Below are 25,372 nucleotides of genomic sequence, written 5' to 3'. Positions count from 1 at the left end.
GCTTCTGCTCCCTGATTGCCAGTGCCATTCATCTGTGTTTTGCACTTTCAGATCAGGGCCTGGGAAGTAGGAGCCATGCCAAATCAGATCATTGGCCCATCATCTACCACAGCTGGTCTACACCCAGGAATGGCTCTCCGGGGCTTCAGACAGGCATAGTTTCCACCCCTACCTGGAGATGCTGGAGGAACTGGACATGGGAACTTGGTCAGTGGAGCTCCCTCCTGCAGGAGGCTTAAAGCTTGGATGGCTTTAAAAGAGGATTAGACAAATTGTTCGAGGATAAGCCTGTTCATGGCTACTAGATGTGATGGCTCTTCTCTGCCTCCATGGTCGTGTACAGTGATGCTTCTGAATGCCACTTGCTAGAAATTGCAGGAGGGGACGCGGGTGGCGCTGTGGGTTAAACCACAGAGCCTAGGGCTTGCCGATCAGAAGGTCGGTGGTTCAAATCCCCGCGACGGGGTGAGCTCCCATTGCTTGGTCCCTGCTCCTGCCAACCTAGCAGTTCAAAAGCATGAAGTGCAAGTAGATAAATAGGTACCGCTCCAGCGGGAAGGTAAATGGCTATTCCGTGTGCTGCTCTGGTTCGCCAGAAGCGGCTTAGTCCTGATGGCCACATGACCCGGAAGCTGTACGCCGGCTCCCTCGGCCAGTAAAGCGAGATGAGTGCCACAACCCCAGAGTCGTCCACGACTGGACCTAATGGTCAGGGGTCCCTTTACCTTATATGTTTTAATATATGTTTACAGGAGGGGAGAGGACTGCTCTGCTCAGGCCCTGTTTGCTGGTTTGGCCACTGTGAGAGCAGGAATGCTGGAGTAGATGGGCCCTGGGCCTGATCTTATGCAATTATGCTTGCAAAACACGTAACCATTTAATGGGATTGGTGACCGCTGGAATCCCTTTAACCACCCCAGAGAGACCAGAGAGTAGTAAAAAAAAAAGAAAGAAAAAAGTCTCAGTCTGTTTCTCTCCCATGTTTATGGGTGGAAGAGACATTCTGAGCCATATAAATAACGGCAAGTACAGAACTCGGGAGTGATGGCTATTCCAGAATGGTGATTAATTCAGAGGGTTGGGGGCTGGGGAGCCTGTGCGAGATCACAGCTTGCCATCTGTGATTTGGGGATCAGAGAGGCATTTGTGAGATCTCACTCTGTAATTTGAAACAAAAGTCAACCCGTATCCCTTTGTCCTTGTAACCCGTTATACAGATTAGAATTCCCCTTTACGTTTTCCCATCTGTATCCAGACTTTCGTATTTATTCTCATCGTCCCAGCACAAACTGATTGCTCCTTAGTATTTGGGGGGTGGGACCCACACAGCGGTACACAAAGGGTGCAAAAACAGTAGGTTCTCCACCTCACAATTAATTCTCTGTGTCCTTATCAACTGTACATTAATCTACTTTGTTTCCCCCCCCTTAGATATAACTAAGCGTGTGTGTCACAGCTGAATGCAAGTTTTGAAAATTAAAAAAACCCTCAACACATTCTCTATAAAGACTCTAATTTCTCCCCACCCCCCTTTTTAAAAGCCCACCTTCCTTATGCTTCTTAACTACTACTGATGATGTAAACAAAGGGATGATTAAAGTGTGTGTTAACTCATCAGCACAAGGATCTGGTGAATTTTCCCCAGATGGTGGAGATTTGGGGGAATGCTGTTCCCACTGACTTTTCAAGAACTGGAAAGCTTGCTCACTTTTCGTGTGTGCTCCTGATAAAGCAGAGGCAGACAAGCTGCCACCTTCAGAATGTTTGTGAACTCCAATTCCCATCAGCCCCAGCCCATCAAGGCCAAGGGTCAGGGATGTAAAGGTAAAAGGTAAAGGTAAAGGTACCCCTGACCGTTAGGTCCAGACGCGGACGACTCTGGGGTTGCGTGCTCATCTCGCTCTATAGGCCAAGGGAGCTGGCGTTTGCCCAGCCCTGTCACAAGAAGGAATCGCCCAGCTGTGGATTTTAGAATTTTTCTTACTGATCTACATGGCTAGCTTTTTTTTTATGTCACCATTGAGGAAAAGAGAAAGATTACTTTGGGCTCTACTCAAATGCAGAATAATACAATTGTAGAGTTGGAAGGGACTCCTGAAGGTCATTTAATCCAACCCCCTGCAATGCAGGGATCTCAACTAAAGCATCCATGTACATGGCCACCCAACCTCTGCTTAAAAACCACCAATGAAGGGGACTTTGCTTTCTGACGATTACATACCTCCCCATCTGTTGGTTGTTGTTGTTGTTTAGTCATTCAGTCGTGTCCGACTCTTCGTGACCCCATGGACCAGAGCACGCCAGGCACTTCTGTCTTCCACTGCCTTCTGCAGCTTGGTCAAACTCATGCTGGTAGCTTCAAGAACACTGTCCAACCATCTCGTCCTCTGTCGTCCCCTTCTCCTTGTGCCCTCCATCTTTCCCAACATCAGGGTCTTTTCCAGGGAGTCTTCTCTTCTCATGAGGTGGCCAAAGTATTGGATCCTTCATGGATCATTGCCTTGTCATGGCCAAGGGGCTTGAATAACTCAGAGAAGCTGTGAGCTATGCCGTGCAGGGCCACCCAAAATGGACAGGTCATAGTGGAGAGTTCTGACTAAATGTGATCCACCTGGAGCAGGAACTGGCAAGCCACTCCAGTATCCCTGCCAGGAAAACTCCATGGACAAAGACAACAGGCATCTGTTGGTAATACTACACAATATGTCTATACTGACTTCATTCATTCATTCATTCGTTCATTCATACATACATTAAATTTCTATAGCGCCCTTCATCTAAGGATCACACAGCACTTTACAATTTAAAAACACAAAAATACACAACATAGTAACGAACAAAAACAATAACACACACTCACACACACTCACACACAGCCACAAACCAGTGGTTCCCAATTAGCCAAGTACTGCGGACCGTCTGTTTTCAAAAGCCAATCCCCTACTTTTGAAAATTTTGATATCTCTATGGTAGTTTTCTTTATGTGAATGGTGCCACGGACCTCCTGGGTGGGTTACACAACTGCAGAAAAGGCCCGCTCTCATGTTGCCCCCCTGCTGACCTCACATGAAGAAGGGCCTCAGGTGGTGATTGAAGGGTCTGGGTAGGTTGTTACCTGGGATATTACCTAAAATCAAGGATATGTCCCTCCTGATACTAATTGATTCCATCTCCCATCAGCTTTTGCAATGGGAGTTGAAGCTCCTCCATACTGTCCTTTGCTGTGGATGGTAGGTGAATTTAGCATCATTCTGTTGTCCATAAGGCATTTCCCTCTAAATCACTGCCTTTCCGCACTTTCCCCTCCTGCAGTCGGGATTTTCTCATACCCTCTCCTTTTCAGATCCACCCCATACATTTAAAGCACATTACTTCCCCCAAAGAATCATGGGAGCTGTGGTTTCTCCCTCACTGAGCTCCATTTCTCAGCACTCTTAATAAACCGCAACTCCCAAGATTCTCTTGGGGGAGTCACGTGCTTTAAAGGTGTGATATAAGAAAATCTGGATCGAGGTAGGTGAAAGGGCAGTGATTTGGGGGAAAATTAATGCAGGTCCAGGAAGCTTGCTGTCCACATTAAATGACATTATGGCTGAGCCCTTGGAGTCCCACCACATCTGGAAGTCCACAGCTTCCCTACCACTGCCTAAAATTACAGTAATCTCCAACTTTTCTAATATGAAGACTGCCCTGCTTCTCTTTCCTTCCTAATCAGGACTCACAACCTGCAGAAGAACCCTTTTCATGCTTGAGATATATTGGTGACGATTATGATGATTATGACTCATCATTAAGTTTTGGGGGTTCAAATTTTGGGGGGTTCAAAATTGCCTACCATGCTCTTCAAATCGGTCATCTCCACAAAATGACCGATCTCTTATTCTCTCCTTAAATCCAATCTTAAAAAGAGCAGGTGACACCCTTAAGGTGTTCACACGCTTCTCTCAAACACAACAGGCCTGCAAGGTTGGCCACCATAGTTATTCTATTTATTTAGGGAGCAATCCTATGCTCCCCAAGGAGAGTGGCTGAGAGGCTACAAGAGCCTGTGAGGTGGGTCACCTAGTGACTTCCCCCCTCCACTCAAAGGACCAGATCTACACCTTGTGTAGAGACAGGTGTGGGCATCTGCTGGATTATACATTTTGAAAAATGAGAGCCGGTCCATGCATTTTTCTTTTCTCTCTCCCAAAATGCAATAGATCTCGGAGTAACCTGAGATCTGCAGCAGCACTAAGCAGACACTCGTTCAATCAAGTCTGCAATCTCCATCTTGAGCGTGAGTCTGGATGCATTTCTTTTGGCCGCACAGCACCAAGCCAATTTTTCATTCCCCCACCCTCCCCGCTCCTTGCTTTGCTTAAGGTGCAGACTGACGTTTCCCCTCCACTGTAGAAAGCAGCATGCGTCTGAAAACCAGTCGCTGGGATCATTCACAAGTGAGAAGAGCACTTACGCACTCAAGTCCTGCCTGTGGGTTATGCACAGTCATCTGTTTGGCCCGGTTAGAATAGGATACAAGGCTATTTGGGCCATTGGCTTCATCCAACCAGCCTAGTCTTACGTTCTTAGGATGAATAGTTCTAGAAAATGCAAAACTGGCTTGCTGTTTTGCGACATTTTGGTTGCTCCTAATAAAAGTATTTCTTGACTGTAGATTTTAGAGTTCAGCCTCTAGTTTCTTTGTACCTGCAACAATCCCTTCCACGCACTTCTGATCTGTGGGTGGGGGGCTTGTTTCAAGCTTCTCCCCAATGCCTTCTAGCCAGGAATGAACCAAAGGCAGGGGCATTAGCCACCCAGGGCTCAGCCTGAGAACCACCTCAAATTGAAAGTAGCAATAGCAATGCCCTTGAGCATGTGCAAAGTGCTTTCCTTGCAACCCTAAACGGATCCAATACATCAAAGGTAGCAGGCAGGCCTCCCTGGCCCACCAGGATCGAGCCCCCAAATCTCTCACGCCAGGAGTGAGTTGCTGCCGTAACGCAGCTGCATTAGCCCAGTCCCACGCTACCTCTCCCAGCTGCTAAGAAATAGGATCACAAAACTATTTATAACAACAAAGAGTTCTGCGGCGCCTTAAAGACTTAGCAAATTTATTGTGGCATAAGCTTCCGTGGACTAGAATCCACTTCATCATCAGGTGCACAAACAAGTTTGTGCCATAATAAAATGCGTTAGTCCAGTTAAGGCACCCCAAGACTCTGTGTTGTTGTTTTTTGCTGCAACAGACAAAATTATGGCTGCGTTTCTGGAACCTATTTATAATTCTCCTTACTGATTCCCCTGGGGTATTAGCAAATACAAAGGAAGGCTTCCTTGGCTGAGTCCCGTGTCATCTTCTTGGCAAGGGCAAGTTGTTGCAGAAAGTCTCTCCCCACCAGATAGAAATTCTTCCCCCCTCCAGTGCTCAGTGGTAGAGCACACGGGTTCCAGCAGATCCCAGTTTCAATCCCTGCTGTTTCCATTGGGTTTGGGCTTTTTTAAGTCTCAGGTAGCAAGAGACACTGCTGGCCATCAGAGAAGTTAACCTGTTGAGGGATAAGGCTCTCAGTGACTTCTAGCTGCAATGTCTAGGCTCTGCCTCCACTGTCATGAGTCAGCAACAGTGGCCACAGTGAGAACAGGATGGTGGACTCCATGGGCCAAACATCTGCAGGCCACATGTCCCCCCCATCCCAGGGTTAGGGTGTCAGATGAGAACCCAGGAAAGTCAGTTCCAGATTCCCCTCTCAGCTGTGAAGCCAGCTGAGTGACTTTGAAATGTCCACTGTCTCTCAGCCCCTACTTCGTAGGGGATAAAATAGGTGGGGAGGAAAGAGTCAAATGTGTCCCTCGTGAGTTTCCTGGAGGACAGAGAAATAAAATAATGGGTGCAGTAGTGAAAGGTGAATAACTGGAGGAAGTTGGGGCGGGAGGCTGACATATATAGGCTTGAAAATGGAGTACCATCCATACTCCAAGGCACACAGGGCTGCTAGTCTTACTTAGAGTAGACCCATCAAAACAAATGAGCATGACTAAGTTGGGTCTATTAATTGTCATGCACCCACTCTGAGTAGAACATAGCTGAATACAGCCCAAAGTTCACCCCCACCGCCCTTGTTATCTTCAGAGCCAGTGGTGGAGTTGGGTAATTTATTCATTATTTATTTGGTAAAATTTATATGCTGCTTAATTGGGGAAAAATCCAACAACCCCAACCAACCAACCAACCAACCAACCAACCAACCAACCAACCAATCCTTAAAGCAATTGATTTTAGATGCTGGACTTAATGGCTTTATGACCTCCTCCTTCCAATGGTAATGTCAATTACTTCTTTTATAGCTCAGTTGGTTAGAGCATGGTGCTGATAATGCCAAGGTCGTAGGTTCAGTCCCCACATGGGACAGCTGCACTGCATGGGGTTGGGCTAGATGATCCTTAGGGTCCCTTCCAGCTCTATAATTTGATGGTCCTGCATGTAATAAGCCACCTCTTCTGCATTTGGCAGGCCCACCTGCTCGTTTTGTTGAACAGGACCTCAGTTCTGTGCCCCAGAGACCCACCCCAATTCACAGTTCACAGCCCAGTTCACAACACACCTGCAAAGTAGTTTAGGCTGCTCTCTCTCTCTCTCTCTCTCTCTACACACACACACACACACACACACACACACACACACACACACACACACACAGGGATCTACCTTTGCTTAGAATCTTGAGGTTCTGGTTCAGATCTCCTCTAATTTGACAGACCCCCCCCTTATTTCAATGCAGAAAGGGCGATCAAACCAGGAGTCCAGGCTCCCAGCCCTGCCCCACCCCTGCCCCATTTCCAGCTCAATTGCCAGTGTTTAACGCTGCTGAGGAACATGGCCTGCCGTCAGTTTTGCTGCCTTCCCAGAGATGCAGCCAGAACCCAGGATCACAGGCTCTGCACAGTGAGATTCCCCCCCCCCCGCTGCCTCCCACCAGCATCTCCAGCCATTCTGCTTCCAGAGCTGAAAAACAAAACCCCGGGGGGAATGTGGTTTGGCTGGCAATTTGCAAATGTGCAATTCCGGATGGCTGTTGGATTGGTGCTGGGGAGGTTCAGGGGGAGGGAATCGGTGCCTTTGAGAGATTTTTTTGGCTTCCCTTCCCCTTCTGACTCTCTCCAGGCAGGAGGGGCTGGGATTCCGCCTGGCCACATGGTTTCTGCTTTGCAACCGCAGCAGGGAGGGAGGAAGGACGAATCAAGGTGAAGGAAGAGGAAGACCCAGGCTGAGAGACAGGATGCAGAACACCTAGCCAGACCCACAGACCCGGGTGCACATGGCAAGAGCAGCATGGATGGGGCGAGGGGGAGGTGGGGAAGGCACAGAACCCCCCATGGATAGTAATCACACTTATAGACATACACAGAGGTTTTCTGTCTGGGCCTGTTCTTTCAAAATCCCTATTATTCCTCTTCATCATCGGTGAACCTTCTCCATCCCTTGATGAGGAATTAAAACCCTGCTCCTTCTCCTTGGGATTGATAGGCAAAGGCCCACCTCCAACCCTGCGCCCTCTGAAACCACCTGCTTTCATAATGGCAAAATCCTGCAGCACTGCCGAAGGCGCTCAGAACCTGCAAAGTGTGTGGCACTGAGTCATACCAGCTCTCCAGAGCGTCACAGACAGGGTCTTTTCTCAAGCCTTACCAGGAGATGATGAGGATCGAACCTGTGACCTTCGGCTTGCAAATCATGGGCTGCGTCCTACAGCAGGGAGAAGAGATAGAGATGCTGTGGGCATTCTTCTATCGACAGCATTCACCTCAATGTCTCAGCGGGACCCCCAGGTCAAAAGGACAGCCTGAATGCGACTTGCTGGGGGAAATAGTGGGAGGGAGCTATGGCTTTCATGGCCTGCTGGGAGACTTCTTGAATGTGCTGTCCACTGTTGGAGGCAGGGTGCTCAGCTAGTTGGACAGAGGTAGCAGGGCTCCTCTTTTGCCTTCTTGCCGTCCAGAAATCAGAGACAGGTGCTTTCTTATAATGGGACACCAGCTCTCCCTTCCTCCGCTTCCACGGGCATTTCCAAATGTTGTGAGAGCAACTGCTTTTCCTGACCTTCAGAGTCTGAGTCACAGGAGACAGATTTCCTACTCAGAAGTCATTCCCCTGTGGAGAAGTTGTGCAAATTGCACATGTGATTCCTCACACCGGGGCTGACGAGTACGCAGGGCTTTATATCACCGCGGTCTCCATTTTTGAACACTTGAATTGCAATTTATCAGGAAGTAAAGGTTATGGGGCATACTCCTCCGTTGTCTCCCGAGACAGAGAGATACCAGCAACAAAGATTTTGAAAGGTTTGATGTGTTACCAGCTGTTCCACACATACAGATTGACTTCTTGGTTAACATGCAAGTCTGGGCTGCCTTTTGGACGTGTTTTCATGTGTTTTTACCTGTTTGGGAAATGGAGTGGAAAGGCGCCACTAGCTGTGGCCCACGCCGCCCATGTCAACCCACCGAAACAGACAAGTGTGCCTTCTTCCCACAAAGCAAACTGTTTAGATATTATTGCATTCCTGCCTCACCTTTCCTCTAACGCAGTGTTTCTCAACCTGTGGGTCTCCAGATGTAGTTGGACTACAACTCCCATCATTCCTAGCCAGCATGGCCAGTGGTCAGGGATTATGGGAGTTGTAGTCCAACAACATCTGGGGACCCACAGGTTGAGAACCGCTGCTCTAACAAGTCCAAGGTGATGTACTTGTCTCCCCCATCCATATTATCCTCACAACAACCCTGTGAGGCAGGCTAGGCTGAGAATTGGTGGTGTACCCAAGAGCATAGAATCAGGGATCACAGAATTGGAAGGGACCATGAGGGTCATCTAGTCCAACCCCCTGCAGTGCAACGTGGGGCCCAAACCCACAACCCTGAGATTAAGAGTCTCTTACCAGTGGAGCTGTCCCAGCAGCCCTCACCCAGTGAACTTCATGGCCCATTGAGGTTTGGAACCTTGGTCTCCCAAGTCTTAATCCACCTCTCTAACCACTGCACCATACTGTCTAGCATCCTGTCAGTGCTCACACATCTTTCTCGCAGGAAATTTCATCTTGTGTGAAGCCGTTCTTAAGACTATTTCTGGTACTACAAGGGCTCCAATTTCCCTACAGTGGAGGGTTGGGAATCTCAGGCCTGATCAGCCAACCCTAAGCTCCTTTATCTGGCTTTCAATATCATCCTCAGGCTCCGCCCCATCCTAAGCCCCACCCCTCCCCAGACATGCCCTTCCCAAGTGCAGGAATGTGCCCTTGAATTATGCCTCTGGCTTGGAGGATGGCGAGCTGAGTGTAAGGGTAGTAGCCTGGCTGGAATGTAGCCCGCTGTTCAAGGGAAAGAGCAATGCCTTTTGCTCCACCCACTTTCTCTTCTGGCCCCGCCCACCACTGGCATGTGACTCACCGAAAGCTTTCCCATGAGCAGGGCCGCATTTAGGTTTGATGAGGCCCTCAGCTACTGAAGGTAATGGGGCCCTTTATATGTCCAGCTGTCCTTTGTCAACAACAAATTGTCAGTTTTTTGTGTTGAATATATGCTATACGGTAACTTATGGACCTAATAGGTATCTAAAGCCATTTGCACATGTTGCCATGCAAGCAGTCCATGCAGAACTGGCACTCTATATACAGAAATGAGCAAACCAGTGATATTTTAGGGAGCAGACTAGCAGGTGGGGCCCATTACTTACATCATATGAGCCTACACAACACAAAACACTGTTGCTGTATGTAAGTTTTATTTTATTTGCTTTTTATCTTATATTTTGGAAATGTACATCCAGTTTTTTCCCCTTTAATTTTTTTGGGGGGCCCCAAGAGAGTGGGGCCCTAAGCTATAGGGCTTGTTTAGCTTATATGTAAATCTGGCACTGCCCATGAGAGGCAATGTGGCCCCTGGTCTGATAAGTCCCCGCAGCCAGCTCGCCTTACAGGAATTGAGCATCCAACGTCACCAGAAGAAGTGGGCGTGGCTTGGTCTATGCTGCCTGTCCTCACGATGCTCATGAATCTGTGGAAGATGTGGGGTTTGCCTGCCACATCCGCACATCCACACGGTGCATTTAAAGCGCTCTTGTGCCACTTTAAACAGACATGGCTTCCCTCCCCACAAAAACTAGAAACTCTGGTTTGCCTATGTGTGTGTGTGTTAAGGGTCTCCCAACAGCTTTCGGCACCTCTAACGAACTACAGTTCCCAGGATTGTGGGAAGTTGTTGTGTGCGTGCGTGTGCTCCGAGAGAAGCGGAAGAAAGAACAGCCTGCTTGCTTCAAGCAGCAATGGAGCTGTCCATTTCAGCACCATCAACAAGGACTGCGTTGCAGGGCTTGGCCACAGATGGAATGCCAGCCATTTACAGCTCACAGCCAATCAGGTTCCAGAAGAGGCGGCTGTGATGGGAAGAGTTCTTGGCAAACTTTTCCTTTGAGAATTGAAAGGGAACGGGGCGGCGGCGGCGGGGAGGGAGGAGAAAAGGAACGATGGGGAACTGCCCAGAAAATTTATATTGAAGGACAGTTTGGAAATGTATACAATAAATAATAAATAATAAGAATGGGCAAGGGCAAAATGGTTTGGGACCTGTGGTCAGAGCAGAGGAGCCCGGAGTAGGGGAAAGGCATGAGAAAGCAAGCGGCAAATGTCAATGAAATTGAACTGGAAAGATATTGTGTTGGCGTGACAAAGGCATATGAGTGTTGCCAGGAGTCTGCGGATATGATAGATTTCTTCTGGAATCTGCAAGGGAGCAAATGGAAACAGATGTCACTGCACCCAAAAGATCCTGTCAGCAAATAATAATAATAATAATAATAATAATAATAATAATAATAATAATAATAATAATATTTTAAACCCTGAGGATTTTACTGACATGCTTACATTTCTCCCATTGAAACTCATGGGATTCCAAAGAGCTTAACTTTGGCTAGATAATGTCCACAGCCAGTGGTAAAACTCAGAGTGGATTTTGTGAGCCAAAGTCCAGGACCCCCCAACTGACAACCCAGAGAGCAGCAGCGTATGGGGTAGGAGCAGACAGCCCCAGCAACAGAAGTTGGGCTGGTGATTAGCATGCCAGGACCCACGGAGGGTGATGTCGGTTCCTGCAGACATCCTTTCTTCTTATTTTTGAAAACGTATTAGAGTTGCAGGGTGGGTGGCCAGCAAGGCAGGCATATGTTTAGCTATGGATCCGCATTTTATTAACCAGGTTTTGGGGGGAAATGTATCCTTCCCATGACAAAAGGGTGCTTATTCTCAAATTGGCATGAGAACAGCAGGAGGAAACATAATTTCATTTCTGTGGTCAAGGCGGTGCTAGGATTTAAGTGAGTGTGAAATGTAAAACTGCATATGCTCATAGCATTTTCCTTTCTTTTAAACAGCGTCGGCAAACTTTTTGTTTTGTTTGCTAACGCATCAGGAATGTTGTGACAGTTGTGAAAAGCGTGGAATGGCTGGTTGAGAGAGAAGAGAAATGTCAAGGTTGTGTTTCACAACTGAAGTTGTACATGTGGGGCAATTAAAGGGGGGCAATTAAAGCCACTAAGTCTAGGGGCTAAAACTACTTAGCTATACCATTGCCCATGGCACTTTTTGAGTGTCCAAAGTACTGTACTTATGTACTAGTAATCCTATAAGGGAGGTCAATTTCCTGAGGATTATATTGCAGGCCTGGAGCCAGTGGTCAGCTAGGTTAGGCATTGGCCATGGACTTCAGAAGCTCAGAAGGACCCTTCAATGGACCAGCTTTGTGGTCCTGCCACATACCACCCTCTTGGTCTGCCCCCCGACAGACATTTCAGTGGTGGGCAAGTGGTGGTACCACTTTGGACCAGAAGCTGAAGTTGGTTTCTAGGCATGCTGTGGCTGCTTGTAAATTTAATGTAACCATTAATGCTCCCTCTTGCATTGAACTATGGCAGTGTCAGTGCAGTTCTCTCTTTCTTTCTCTGTTTGTGTGTGTGTTGGGGTGTGTAGAAATCCCCCGTTGGCAGCCCAGCTCTGATGGTCCCCCAGATTCTGGCACCGTATCTGATGGTGGGGATTTGAGGCTGAAAGATAGCAGTTTGGGCTGGATGACGTAACTGTTGGGTGGATTTCTAGCTGGTTGACTAATGGAACCCAGAGAATGCTCACTAATGGTTCCTCGTCAACCTGGGAAAAAATGACAAGTGGGGTGCCACGGTGTTCTGTCCTGGATCTGTTGTTGTTCAAGGTCTTTATAAACAACTTGGACAAAGGAGTTGAGGACAGCCTCATCAGATCTGCAGATGATACCAAACTGGGAGGGGCAGCGAATACCTTAGGCTTAGAAGATAGATTCAGAATTCAACGCAACCTTAACAGATTGGAGAACTGGGGCGAACTGGGCCAAAACTAACAAACTGAATCTCAGTAGGGACAAGTGCAAGGTTCCACACTTCGGCAGGATACAAGATGGGGGTCACCTGGCTTACCAGCAGTACATGTGAGAAGGATCTAGGGGGTCTTAGTAGACCACAAGCTTAACATAAGTCAACAGTGGGATGCAGCAGCAAAAAAAGTGAATGCTCTTCTAGGCGGCATCAACAAAAGTATAGTGGAATACTATGTCCAGTTCCAGGTGCCACAATTTAAGAAGGTTATTGACAAGCTGGAACATGTGCAGAGGAGGGAGAGCAAGATGATCAAGGTTCTGCAGTTTGGGGCAGTTGAGGGACTTGGGTCCTTTTAGCCTGGAGAAGAGGAGAATGAGAGGAGGTATCATAGCCATCTTCAAATATCTCAAGGGCTGCCACATGGAAGAGGGAACAAGCTTGTTTTCTCCTGCTTTGGAGGGTAGGACCCAAAGCAATGGCTTCAAGTTACAAGAAATGAGATTCTGACTAAACATCAGGAAGAACTTTCTGACATTGAGAGCTGTTCGGCAGTGGAACGGACTTCTTCAGAAAATGGTGGCCTCTCCTTCCTTGGAGGTTTTTAAGCAGAGGTTGGATGGCCATCTGTCATGGATGCTTAAGCTAAACTCCCTGCATTGCAGGGGGTTGGACTAGATGACCCTCTGAACTCCTTCCAACTCTACAAATCAATGATTCTAAGAGAATATTCTCTTCCGTGTCTGGTACGGTGCTGAATCAGCAAAAAAGCAAAGGCAAAATAAGATTGATCACTGTCCCCTAGGAGTTTACGTGCTAAAGAAGGGCAATGAAGAATGAGCAGAGGAATAGGGAAAGGTAGGGATTATGGGTAAGAAGGAGTAAAGGTAAAGGATAAAGGGACCCCTGACCATTAGGTCCAGTCATGGCCGACTCTGGGGTTGCGGCACTCATTTCGCTTTATTGGCCAAGGGAGCCGGCGTACAGCTTCCGGGTCATGTGGCCAGCATGACTAAGCCGCTTCTGGCGAACCAGAGCAGCGCACAGAAACGCCATTTACCTTCCCGCCAGAGCGGTACCTATTTATCTGCTTGCACTTTGACGTGCTTTTGAATTGATAGGTTGGCAGGAGCTGGGACCAAGCAACAGGAGCTCACCCTGTCGAGAGGATTCGAACCGCTGACCTTCTGATTGGCAAGTCCTAGGCTCTGTGGTTTAACCCACAGCACCACCCAGTTTACAGGCTAGCCAAGGGATGGGCAATGGCTGAGTGTCTCTTCCCAGGTACTTCTTGATTCCTACCCCAAAACCGGATGCCAGCTAATTCATCCTACTGATGCTCTGGATAGGGAGAAAGATTATGTTAGAAGGCAGAGGGAGGATTAAGAAATCCACCCCTCTCTCTGGCCTCCACAAGCTTTTCACAAATGAGGGATGCCTAAAGTTTATCCTCCCCCATATCAGGCCTTCTGAACCTGTGGCAAGCCCCTCCTCCCATTGGGCAGTGATCCTATTTGTCTTGCTGCCGTGGAAACCCCTTCCTTCTGTTGCCACAGTGACTCTGGGTCACATGGACTTCCCCCCTTGCCCAGTTGCCATGGAGATCAAATGAGGGATGATGGAGGCTGAGAAATGATGCTGGGGCCTAGATGCTCTTAATCCCTGACTCCAGTTTAGATCCAGGGAGACTATCAGGGTGGAGTTGGCACTAATCCCTGGGGAGTGGGCCCTCCTTGCTCTGAAAAGAACCAGTAAACAGTTACCAGTCAGATAATACCATTGCTTCACTTCCTTTCTTTTTACAGGAGATGTTTACCTTGGATCTCACTGATGGGGTGGTGGTTTGGGGGAGAATTGTAATCTGACTCACTAGAGTTTGATTTCATCACAGCAAAGCTTGATTTTTAACTCTTCCCCCAGAGTCCTCAGATCTTTATTTCATAGCCCCAAGAACTCACCGAGAGCCCCACTTGAACCAAACTTGGCTTTTCCAAGGAAGGTCAAGATAGAAGCTTTGATTGCTTGCTTGTTTATTGCAGGGGCAGGGAAATATTTTGCAAGCTTCTTGCAAGTGGTAGGGTATTCACATCTGTGTAATGGCCATGTTGTGGCACTGCACAGGTGTCTGGTCACACCAGAGGCATTCAGGTTCCTGTGAACATGTCATACTATATTCCAGGTCCTGTCTCCATGAGACTATAATGCCAGACCAGTTCCTGAGGTACAGTAGTTTTGGACTTCAGCTTCCATCATCACTGACCACTGGCCATGTTGACAGGGACAGATGGGAATTGCAGCCCAATGCATCTGAAGCCCACCAGGTTTGCAAAGGCTGGGACATCCTCCTTAAAGAGTGGGAACAATGTGAGGTCGAACTGGTGCAGAGTAAAGTGCAACTACTAGTTGCAACGATTTGCAAGGTGTGGTTTTATGAATGCAGCCTAAAATTGCATTAATTTTCTTTGTAGGTACACAACAATGCTGACTCATGTTCACTGCAGTCCTGAGATCCTTTTCACACGAACAGCTGCCAAGCAGAGAATTCCACCGTTCTATACCGATGTTTTCAAACAAACAAACAAACAAACATTATCAGCTTAAAGGGAAGCCTTAGTGCAATGCAGGTTCTGTGACTGATGTGAAATGTGGTAAGGACTGTGAAGCCACATATTTTATGTGCAGTTAGGAAAGTGGGGTGAAGTGTGTGTGTGTGTGTGTGTGTGTGTGTGTGTGTGTGTGTGTGTAAATGCACAAACCAGAGGATCCACTTATCTTTCAGGAAAAACAAAACATGTGTTCAGATGGTATCACTGCCTATTAGCAGTGGTTTCATACCAATTCAAATCTCATGCTTTATCCCCAAGGATTCCTGGGGTTGGTCAAGGTGCCAATCATTCTCCAATGGTTATGTCTGGAAAACTCTCTTTGTTAACAACCTCTATATTACTGTGTATGTTTTTGGAGGTTAAAGGTAAAGGGACCCTTGACTGTTAGGTCCAGTCGCGGACGACTCTGGGGTTGCGGCGCTCATCTTGCTTTACTGATTGAGGGAGCCGGCATACAGCTTCCAGGTCATGTGGCCAGCATGACTAAGCTGCTTCTGGAGAACCAGAGCAGTGCACGGAAACGGCGTTTACCTTCCTGCTGGAGCGGTACCTATTTTTCTACTTGCACTGCTAGGTTGGCAGGAGCAGGGACCGAGCAACGGGAGCTCACCCCGTCACGGGGATTCGAACCACCAACCTTCTGATCAGCAAGTCCTAGGCTCTGTGGTTTAACCCACAGTGCCACCCATGTCCCTTTTGGAGGTTAAGAGGCTGTAAATCTCCCAGTCAGCAGCTATTTCCCCCCAGAGGGTCAGTTTGCAGACTCCTGGATCTGTGAGTTTGGCCAGATTTGGCTCCCTGAGCACAGATTACATTCACACTCCACATGGCTTCCCTGCAAAGAATCCAGGGAACTGTGGTTTCTTAAGGGTGCTGGGAATTGTTGTTCTGCAGGGGGGAACTACAATTCCCAGGATTCTTTGGTGGGAGGAGCAATGTGCTTTAAATGGATGGTCTGGATGTGACCTCCGTATCTGAAGGGGTTACTGGTTTTATTTATATAGCTGCCCTATACTAAATCAGAGGAATAGCTTCTCCAGCCCAGTGTGCTGCCTAATCTGACCTGCAGTGGCTCTCCAGGATTCCTGGAGAAGAGAAGGAGCTTTCCTCCCACGTGCTCCCTGATCCTTTTAACTGGAGAGGCCAGGGATTGAACCTGAGACCTTCAGGCAGGCAATGCATGTGCTCAACCACTGAGCTATGACCTCCCTCTCTCCCTTCTCCTCCAGTTTATTCCCCAGAAAATATATCTGAACGGCACTGGTTCCCATAGGGTTTGTTTGGGAGGGAGGGGAACACAGTGTGTTGGGGATCATGACTGTGTGTTCTTAGGATGTTTGGGTACATCGTGCATTGTTTTGATGCGGTGTGGTGTGTGTACAGGTCGGGGAGGCGAATTGTGCTTCTGAGGGGTGATGTGGAGCAATGCGGTGTCGGTCCTGGTGAGGGGGGTGTCCTCATTTCAGGTTGGCAGTAGCCCTCAGATATGAAAGGCCTCTGGTGCATGTTTGTCAAGTGCTTTGAGAAGGGTTTGGGATCCCGGCTGCCTCTGAGGGACTGACACATTGACACATTTGTGGGTCTCCGTATTCTGTGCAGCTCAGAAGATGCGTTGTGGTTTTGGCGTGTCGTGGGGGGTGGGGTGACACTTTGCCTTTGGGGGACGACTGGATGGGGTTTGAAATGTGTGCATAAGGAGGCCTGTGGTGAACCGAGAGGCTGTGGGAATCTCCGGAGACTGCGATCCAGCCGAGTTTGGCATATTCCCAATAATTTGTGTGTGTGTGCTTTGATTTTGAGGGTCCCCATGAACCGGCTTGGTTTGGGGCAGATTGTGCAGGCCAGGCTTGGGGGATCCCCTGCCCCTTCTCTCCCCACCTTGGGCAAGGTGAATTCTGCAGTAAAAGGGGCGGGGCTTGCTGGTGGGTCGGGGTGGGTGCATGAGGGGGAGAGGAGCTGCTGATTGGCTGTTGCGCTGCCCCGGCTCAGACAGCAGCGGCAGGAGTGCGTCGAGTTCTGTCCTTCCGCGCCTGGCAGCCGTGGGCACAGCATCCCTGGCTGGGGCGCAGGCAGCTCCCTCCTCTTCCCTCTGTCTGTCTCACTCTTTCTCTCTCCCTTTCTCTTTCGTTCTCTTTTCCCCATTCCATCCATCCATCCATCCTCCTGCCTGCCTGCCTGCTAGACACCCCCAGGGGAGTCTGGGTCATCCAGACTGAGACGCCCAAGCCGCCAACATGGGGGTAAGTAGCGCATTCCTCTCTTTTTGTGTCTTTCTCTGTGTAGCGAAGCAGTACCCCCTGATCAGCGCACCTTTGGGTTTCTGTGCAGCCTTGCTGTGCCCTTGTGTTGCGTACTTGCGCTTCTAAACACGCCTCCGTGCCCGCATTGCATGCACGCGTGTGGCCGCGTGCGCACGACGCTGTACATCCGCATCTCTCTCTCTCTCGCACGCGCGCGCCATCCCTGTATCTGCCGCTGGCTTACCTCCTTCTCACCCACCTCCTGATGACACATACCTAGAATTCTGCTCGCTTGCGCTTTACATACACAGCAGGGAAATGTCTGTGCAATCCGCGCATATGTGTCTATACGCACTCGTGTACGGTGCCCGTGTGACTCCTTAATCCCGTGGATCGCTATGGATCATGATTTTGTGCGGTGTGCCCCGGCATGTATTTGTATGTGTCTGCGCATGGGGGGAGCGCATGTGTCGCTCTGCAACGGAGGAGCTGGTACCCGTATGAAGCACCCTCAGCCCCCACCCTGCCGGTCACCTTCTTTTCCCCTCTGCCGGCTCCATGCACACACGCAGCACATCTCTGTCCTTGTCCTTGGAGACAGCGAGGACTGCGAGACCATTTCCCCCCTGCGTCCCTCCCTCTTCCCTTCACCGCATCCGCTTGGATGTGCGGATCTCGTCCTGACAGTTCAGGGCATATTTTTAGCTGTGCTGTGATAAACAAAAAGCTTATCATCCATTGGAAAGTGGTGTCCGCGCAGCGAGATTCATGATTTGGTGATGATGATGTGAGATTCCAGCCTTAGGAATCGAGACTCTCCTTCCTGGGTTTATGTTTTTGGAGAGGGGTGTCTGGAATTTGGGGCGCTTTTTTGGCTTGGATTTCTTGGTGGGGGGGCGGCGGAAGGGGATGATAAAACCTTGCAGAGGGAGGGAAAGGGGCTGGCAGGGAAATGGCAGGCAGATCTCTCCCTCCCCATGGGTGACAAGATGTCAGCGCCGGATGGAGAGATGAAGGAGAAAGGATGAGTCATTGGGCTGGAGGTGGGGGGGAGAAAGAGAGAGAGAGAGAGAGAGAGAGAGAGAGAGAGAGAGAGAGAGAGAGAGAGAGAGAGAGGAAGGAATGGAGGATGAGAGATGATGAGCAAAGGAGAGGAAGAGGGGAAAAGGAGAGGCAGGTTTAGAGGAATGGAAAAAGATGGAGCGAAGAAAGGGAAAGCACAGGAAATGATGGCCAGGCACCCAAAGGCGGTGCTCGGGAGAGGAGGGCGCTGTTATTTCCCCCTCATTGATATTCAGGAGCTGTTCTCTCCTCTGGACGGGGGGGGGGCAGGTGCTAGTGGGGGCTGCGGCATCAGAAGGCAGCAGCAGCAGCCCCCCTCTTTTTGTGTAGGTGGCGCCAGAGGGGGGGGCCCCAAACAAGAAACTCACCCGCACCCGTCCCCCTATTTCTGAACTTCTATCATCAACGTATGCTGTTGTTATTATTATTGTTGTTTAAATTTCTCACCCACCTAGAAATATACTTTGCCCATTTGGTGTCCTTTAGCAATACAGTCCTAGGAGCGTCCAGTGACAGAGAAATTCATTTAGGAAGGTCACCTTTCCTGTTCATATTCGCCGCCCCCCGCAACGCCACCTTTCCTAGCCTTTGCAACATCCAGCAAAGGGATGTTGTTTGGAAACGGAGGAGGCCGGAGGAACGGAGCTGGGGTGCTTTCTAGACCCCTTGTGCCTCGATCATCACCAGGAATGGGAGACATAAACGGGAGACATTGGGATAGGATTCCCCCTCTACGCGCAAATAAATTCCTGATGGTTCCCAGCGGGAGGAGAGTGGGGAATCTGGCATTAAACGTCCCTATCTTTGGCTGGGGTGGGGGCTGGGGAGGGAATGCAAGAGGAGAAAGAAACAGACTGGGGTCAGAGGAATGATGGCGCGGATTTCCAAAAGACAAGCACTCTTGTCTGTGAATGTGTGTGTGGCTGCGGGGAGCGGGGGGGGGAGGGAGGAGGGAAAGCATATGGGCAGAGAGCAGCTAATCCGCCTTCCTTTCTGGCAAGAGGGAGGGGGCACATCAAAGAGACGGGGAGAGAGAGGGCACCATTGCAGCAGCTGTAACCTTGCAAAGAGCAGGAAGGGGAGAGGTGGAACCGAGGCGAGGGGGGGGGGAGAGAGACAGGATGGGGAGGGGAAAATGCATAGGACCATCGAGTGGGAACGGGGTTCTTTAGCTGGGGACGCACCATTATTAAGCTTTCTTTTCCCCCTGAAGAGAAAGCGAGGGGGAGGGATTGATGGCTGCTCAGCCTCCCCTTCTGCTTCCATTGCTTCCCCCTCCCACATGAGGTCCCCCCCCCCGCCCTCGCTCCCTCCAGTCCCCTTTACAGGCTCCTATATTTGGTGTCTGCCGATAAGGAGAGGCAAGCTCTCGTTGCCAGGGTCTCCCTGCAGCAAAGAGAGGAAGGGTGGGTTTTTTGTGGGGGTGGGTGGTGGGTAGGAAATACTGGGAGAAAGAGAAGCTGGACAGAGATAGAGGGGGGTTATTCTAGGCCTTGTTTAATATATTATGGGCCTTGGAAAAGGAAAAGGAAAACGCGGCTGGCTCCCTAGATCTGCTTCCTCACCCCTCATTTCTTGGCTGTGGGAGTTTCAGGGCCTAGGGAGAAAGGAATTCCCACTCCAGACGAATGTATTCCCTCTGATTTTTATATGGGAGAGACACCCTCTTTCTTCCCCCTTCCTCCCCAGGCCAGCCTCTCCCCCCTCTGCCTCCTCTTGCCTGGGTCACCCTGACCCAGTCGCTCCCTCCCCAGGAATTCATTCCGGAGCCCTGCAAAGGCAGCCAGAGGGTGCGGAAGGTGTCTTGTCCCTTTGGCCGGGGATTTGCATTTGCTAGCCTTCTTCATCTGCCTCTTCCTCCTCCTCCTCCTCCTCCTCATTTGGCACAGGGCTCTGCGGCTGGTGAGCCTTGCTGCAGCGCTGGCACCACGCCAGGGATTTCTCCCTTCCTTCCGTCGCAGCGCCGCAGAATATGGGGGTGGCGGTCAGGCCTGATGGAGCTGGGGAGGCCGGCCGGGTGCGGGTGCCCAGAGACCCTCCCCCCAAGCTAGGCACGCCCCTCCACAAAAGCCCCCTATCTCCAGCTCAGAGTAACCAATTGCCTTTAGCCATCTCTCAGAAATACATCAGCAGGTTTGGTCCACAGGGACATCCTCTTTTTATAACTAGTGTTATAGGAGGAAGGATGGTTTCCTCTTCTCTGTACTGCAGTATGCCACATCCCCCCCCCCAAAAAAAAACCCTAAGGGACAACTGTGGGAGCTTATAAACTCTCCTTTCTCAACCATTGAGCTTATCAAGGAGTTGGGACACTTTGCTCAGGGAATACAGTATTGCATTCTAACCACATGCCCCACCAACTGCTTTCCAGGTCTCTTGGGGGGGGGGGGGACACACCTTGTGTGAGACTGCAGTATTCTCCACTGTAGGAAATCTGGTAGACATCAGTGTGTGCCACTCTCATGCACACAACTAGTCCGGAAATGGGCATGTATATTCAACTGCATATATCTGCATACTGGGAAGGAAAGCACATTGGAAAAGCATTGGGGTGTTGGTGGTTCGGCTAGCAATGAGAATGCATTCTTTTTCTTTCTCTGTGATTCTGTGCATATTTTGTTCATGGTTGCACATGCAAGAGAGAGACTTGTCTGGGTTTCTAAGTGTATCGCACTTGGGGTGGCTTGGGGCCTCAGTACATGTGAATATCTGTAAATGTCAGCCTCGCCATTTTTGTGTGGGGGGGAGGGGGATTCTACATGTGCATGTATACTGATTAGCATGTCTAAGGGTGTGCATGCTTCATATATTCTGCTCTCAGGTTGTATACCGCTCTTTCCAAACATCTCAGCTTTCTGCCAACGCTTTGAATTGCCATGGGTGTTCTGATAGGGACATGGGTGAATGAGGACGTCTGTTGAGGTTTCCTCACCCTGAACGGCCATCTGATGACCGGCAGGAGGACAATCCCACTCTCAGTCACAAATCAAGGCCCAAGCTTTTTGCTCATCAGCACTTCTGGCAAAGGGCATCTCAAAGTCAGTCAAGGTCATGGAATATCTGCCTTGGGCCTTAGGTGCACTTAGGTTCCCTCCATCCTCCTCTTATGTGGATAATGGCCAGGCCAGACTTTAGAGATGAAACTGCGTCACAAGCCTATAGATTCACCTCCCTTCTTTAGAAAGCACACCCCTTTTCTCTCACCCTGTTCAGTTCTTAGTGAATCATCTTCTAGGATGGGGCCTGGAGAAGGAAGACAGTGTGGAAGACAGTGTTCGGATAGTGGTTTTCAGAGACGTGTAAGGTGGAATGATGGGACCACCACTGTTGCGTGTGGTGGGCAGGCTCCATCACCACCCTGTCCTGCCATGGCGCAGAGTCAAACAGGTTCTGCAGGTTTTTTGAAATGGGGAATCCTACAAAACCTGCTTCACTGAAGAATGCAGGTGGGCAGAAGAACCTTGGTCAAAAGAGCGTCTGGGGTGGGGGGAAGTACAGTCTGCACACAACTGCAGGTCGCTTTCCTTCCCTTGGCCAGATGAAGTTCTATCTCAGATGGGTCAAGGGCATAGACAAGAAGCAAAGGGCGGAATGGGAGATCTTGCAAATCTCAACCTCCTAGTGATGACCTCGTGTGGGGAACTCCCTGGCAACTACCAATTCTGTTTGCTGAAGATATTGGAAGGATAGGATATTTCTGTAGGAGGAGACCTTAGGCCTCAAGCTCTTCTTGATGCTCCAAAAATCCATGTGCATTAGTTTCTATTCCCTAGTGAAGAAGGAAAGGCGCTTTGTGCATGCTCAGAAGCATCCAGTACTGCACCTGTTCCAGAGGTGCGCCAGGGCTTTTATTAAGCCAGAACTCACCGGAATTGAGTTCTGCCACCTCTTTGTAGCGTACCAGAAGCTGTATATCAGCACAGCAGCCAAAGCTGTGTGACAGAGGCGATGTTGTAATTTGGCTGCAGCAATGCCAGTGGTGGGGCGATCAGGTGGAGCTCCCCCCTAAAAAACTTGACATCTGGGTTGTCCATCAAAAAAAGAGTGGGAGTTCCTGCACCTCTTTTTCTATATAAAAAAAGCACTGTGGTGCATGTATGACAGGGTCACGGGTTCTGCGGTTAAGGCTTACCATGAATTAAACCTTTGGAAAAGTGCATTTTTCTCAAGTGTTCAAAGCACTCTGCATATAATATTTCAGTTATGCTCCTCCGTAACCCGTAAGGTAGACTAGTCAAAGATCCGAGAGGTTGAGAGCATGTGTCTTGCCCAGGACTACCCAGTGAGTTCAGTAGCTGAGATCTTTCCATCTCAGAGCTCATTGCCATAGTCCTTGCACGACAGCAGCATCAGACAAGCACATGATGCTCTGATCATGTGCACCCCCAGAAATGCATGCATGGAAACAGGCTCCTCTGATACGCTGGGTTCGAAATCTGGCATGCAGTGGGTTACATTGTGTGCAGTTACCAAGGCACCTAACACGGGTGCGATTTCTGACGCCGTCTTTGAGACCATGTGCTCAACGGTTTGCCCTCAGAAAGCACAAACTAACCCCTGAGCGGGAACGCATGCGCAGCTCTGATTGCGCAGATCGGCATGATGCACAGCAGTGCGTATGTGGATCCTGGAAGGCCAAAGGGCTCAACGCTCATCAAATGCTGTTGTAGATGCAGTTGCAGTTTATCAGCAGACAAAGCAGCATAATTCTGGGTCAGTTCATCCAGCCTAGTATTGTCTCAGGCAGAGGGCTTCCCCAGCTCTTTGTCCTGAGATAACCTTTAACTGGAGGTGCCAGGAACTAACCATGGGACCTTCTGCATGCCAAACACATGGTCTGTCACTGAGCTTTGCCTTAGCCAGCTCCTTAGCAAGACCCTCTTCCGGGTCTCCTACTTCCCTTACAGGAGCCCTGCAGGGCTTCTTCCATCTTCTCCTGGTGGCAGAACTATGGCAGTCAAAATGTCTCGTCATTCCCCAGTGGGGGGGGGGGGGCAGGGAGAGAAAGCCACAAATTAAAAGAGGAAGAAGGAACGGCTTCATTTAGTTAGTTGAATTTCTAGAGAGACAACAACACTAAAACCACAACCCAATAAAAACCAGTAAGTGGATTAAACAAAAGACAAAGATAAAAGTATAGTATTAATTGTTTTAGGCCAATGTCTGCTTAAGCCTGTGAAGAACTGCGTTGCTGGAGCAGACCGTGGGAGCCGGCTAATCCAGCGTTTTGATCCAACAAATGTTCCTTAAAGCTCACGAGCAAAGCATGAAGGTGATAGCTTTTTGTTTAGCTCTGGTATTTGAAAATCAGAGATAAACTGCTCCTGAACACCGAAGTTCCATTTATCTGCCAGTGCTAATAGGCCCCGATAGTTCTCTGTGAATTTCTCTAATCCTTCTGTTCAAGCTAGTGGAGATTACTGTGTTCCATAAACCAATTATGCTGTGTGTGCGAATTAGGTCTTGCGGAATACCTTGTTGTTCTATGGACTCTTCATATATAGCAGGGAGCCTATGGCATGGTCAGTGGTCAGGGAAGATGGGAATTGTAGCCAAACCAACAACTGGAAAGTCACAGGCCCCCCATCCTGACATATAGCCAGGAGAGATTTATTGGCTGGTCTCAGTGGTTGTGATGGAGCACACGAGACGTTTCTTTTGACGATAAGGACTCTTGAACCTTTGGGTGCTAATGGGAGCTGCTTCCATACACAAAGCGCTGGGGGTGGGATGCTTCTACACTGCGGTCTACGTGAAACGATTGCACCGATAACGGTGTTGCTATAGGGGCTGGCATTCTAGCGCGTGGCATTTCACCCCCTTGTCTCTGTTTCCTCTCTTCCCTCAAATAGTACGGCCGCTCAGATAGCTACCGCGTGGCAACCACGCAAGACAAGCACGATGAGAACTCTTCGCCAAAGAAGAGCAAAGCGCAGCAGAAGATCCGAGATCTGGATGATCTTAAGAAGGAGGTGGCGATGGTAAGACGATGGCCTGGCACAGCGTGGGGAGGCTGGGGAGGCAGCGCAGATGTAGGAACATGTGCGGCCTGCTCTTGACCAGTAGATGGTGCTGCAGTGGAGACTGGGGCATCTAACATCGCAGCAGTAGGGAGGACATTTGTGGGGCAGGAGATCTGGGGCAGTAAGTGGAGACACCACCTAATTCTCTCCCTCTCTCCCTCTTTCTCTCTCTCTGGCATTTTTCAGACCGAGCATAAAATGTCCATTGAAGAAGTGTGCCGGAAATACAACACAGACTGTGTGCAGGTGAAGGAAGCCACGGATTTCATCCAAGGCGTGATGCTCAACTTTTCTTCCTTAAGGGTTGGGTTGGCAAGTGCTGCCTGGCCTTCCTGGCTAGTGGGGTATTGATGTGGGGGAAACAGCTGGCTGGCAGAGGTGGCCAGCAAGGGAGCTGGGCAGTAGCTACCTATGTGGAACAGAACAACCCTGCTGGATTGTGGGAGCTGATCTTTATTTTCTAGATAGAATTGAGGGGGCGGGATGAACAGAGCAGTATTAGGTGCTTTATCAATCATTCAATCAATCAATCAATCAATCAATCAATCAACCAATCAATCACCAGCAGACAATAGCCAATCAACAGCCAATAAAATAGCCGATTATTCAAAAGCTAATAATTTCAGAGCTGCTGCAGCATCTAAAACAGAACATGACACAAAAGTATGGGAAGCCCTATGCCAGGTATAGGCAAACTCAGCCCTCCAGATGTTTTGAGACTACAGTTTCCATCATCCCTGACCACTGGTCCTGTTAGCTAGGGATGATGGGAGTTGTAGTTCCAAAACATCTGGAGGGCAGAGTTTGCCTATGCCTGCCTTATGCAGAATGAAGACAAGAAAAAGGATGCCTTTAGGCACATGGCTTCTCCCAAAGAATCCTGGGAACTGTAGCTTACACCCCACAGAGCTATAATTCCCAGTACCCTTAACAAACTACAGTTACCAGGGAAGTCGTGTGCTTTAAATTGATGGGTGGGTGTGCAGCAGGTGGCAGATCAGAGACCCAGCAGCACTTTTGTGGGGATGGCTCAGTAAGGCATGGGTGTCTTTATTTTGC

The 25,372-nt window shown here is 49.3% G+C and overlaps 1 protein-coding gene across 1 annotated transcript in view; it reads left to right on the top strand.

The window, feature by feature from the left end:
• The first annotated feature begins 16,988 nt into the window (after positions 1–16,988).
• The window catches only part of ATP1A3 (ATPase Na+/K+ transporting subunit alpha 3), a 33,006-nt gene continuing 24,622 nt past the window's right edge, over positions 16,989–25,372 (top strand). Inside the window, exons 1-3 of the mRNA XM_081200188.1 lie at positions 16,989–17,228; positions 24,143–24,271; positions 24,500–24,559. Of these exons, the coding sequence (XP_081056314.1) occupies positions 17,223–17,228; positions 24,143–24,271; positions 24,500–24,559 (195 nt within the window). The 5' untranslated portion in view covers positions 16,989–17,222. The remainder of the gene's footprint in view (positions 17,229–24,142; positions 24,272–24,499; positions 24,560–25,372) is intronic.

This window comes from Podarcis bocagei (assembly GCF_964188305.1).
Source record: "Podarcis bocagei genome assembly, chromosome: 7".
NCBI classification, from domain to species: domain Eukaryota; kingdom Metazoa; phylum Chordata; class Lepidosauria; order Squamata; family Lacertidae; genus Podarcis; species Podarcis bocagei.
The sequence above is the reverse complement of the archived record's forward strand: the minus strand, read 5'-3'. Positions and strand labels throughout refer to the sequence as shown.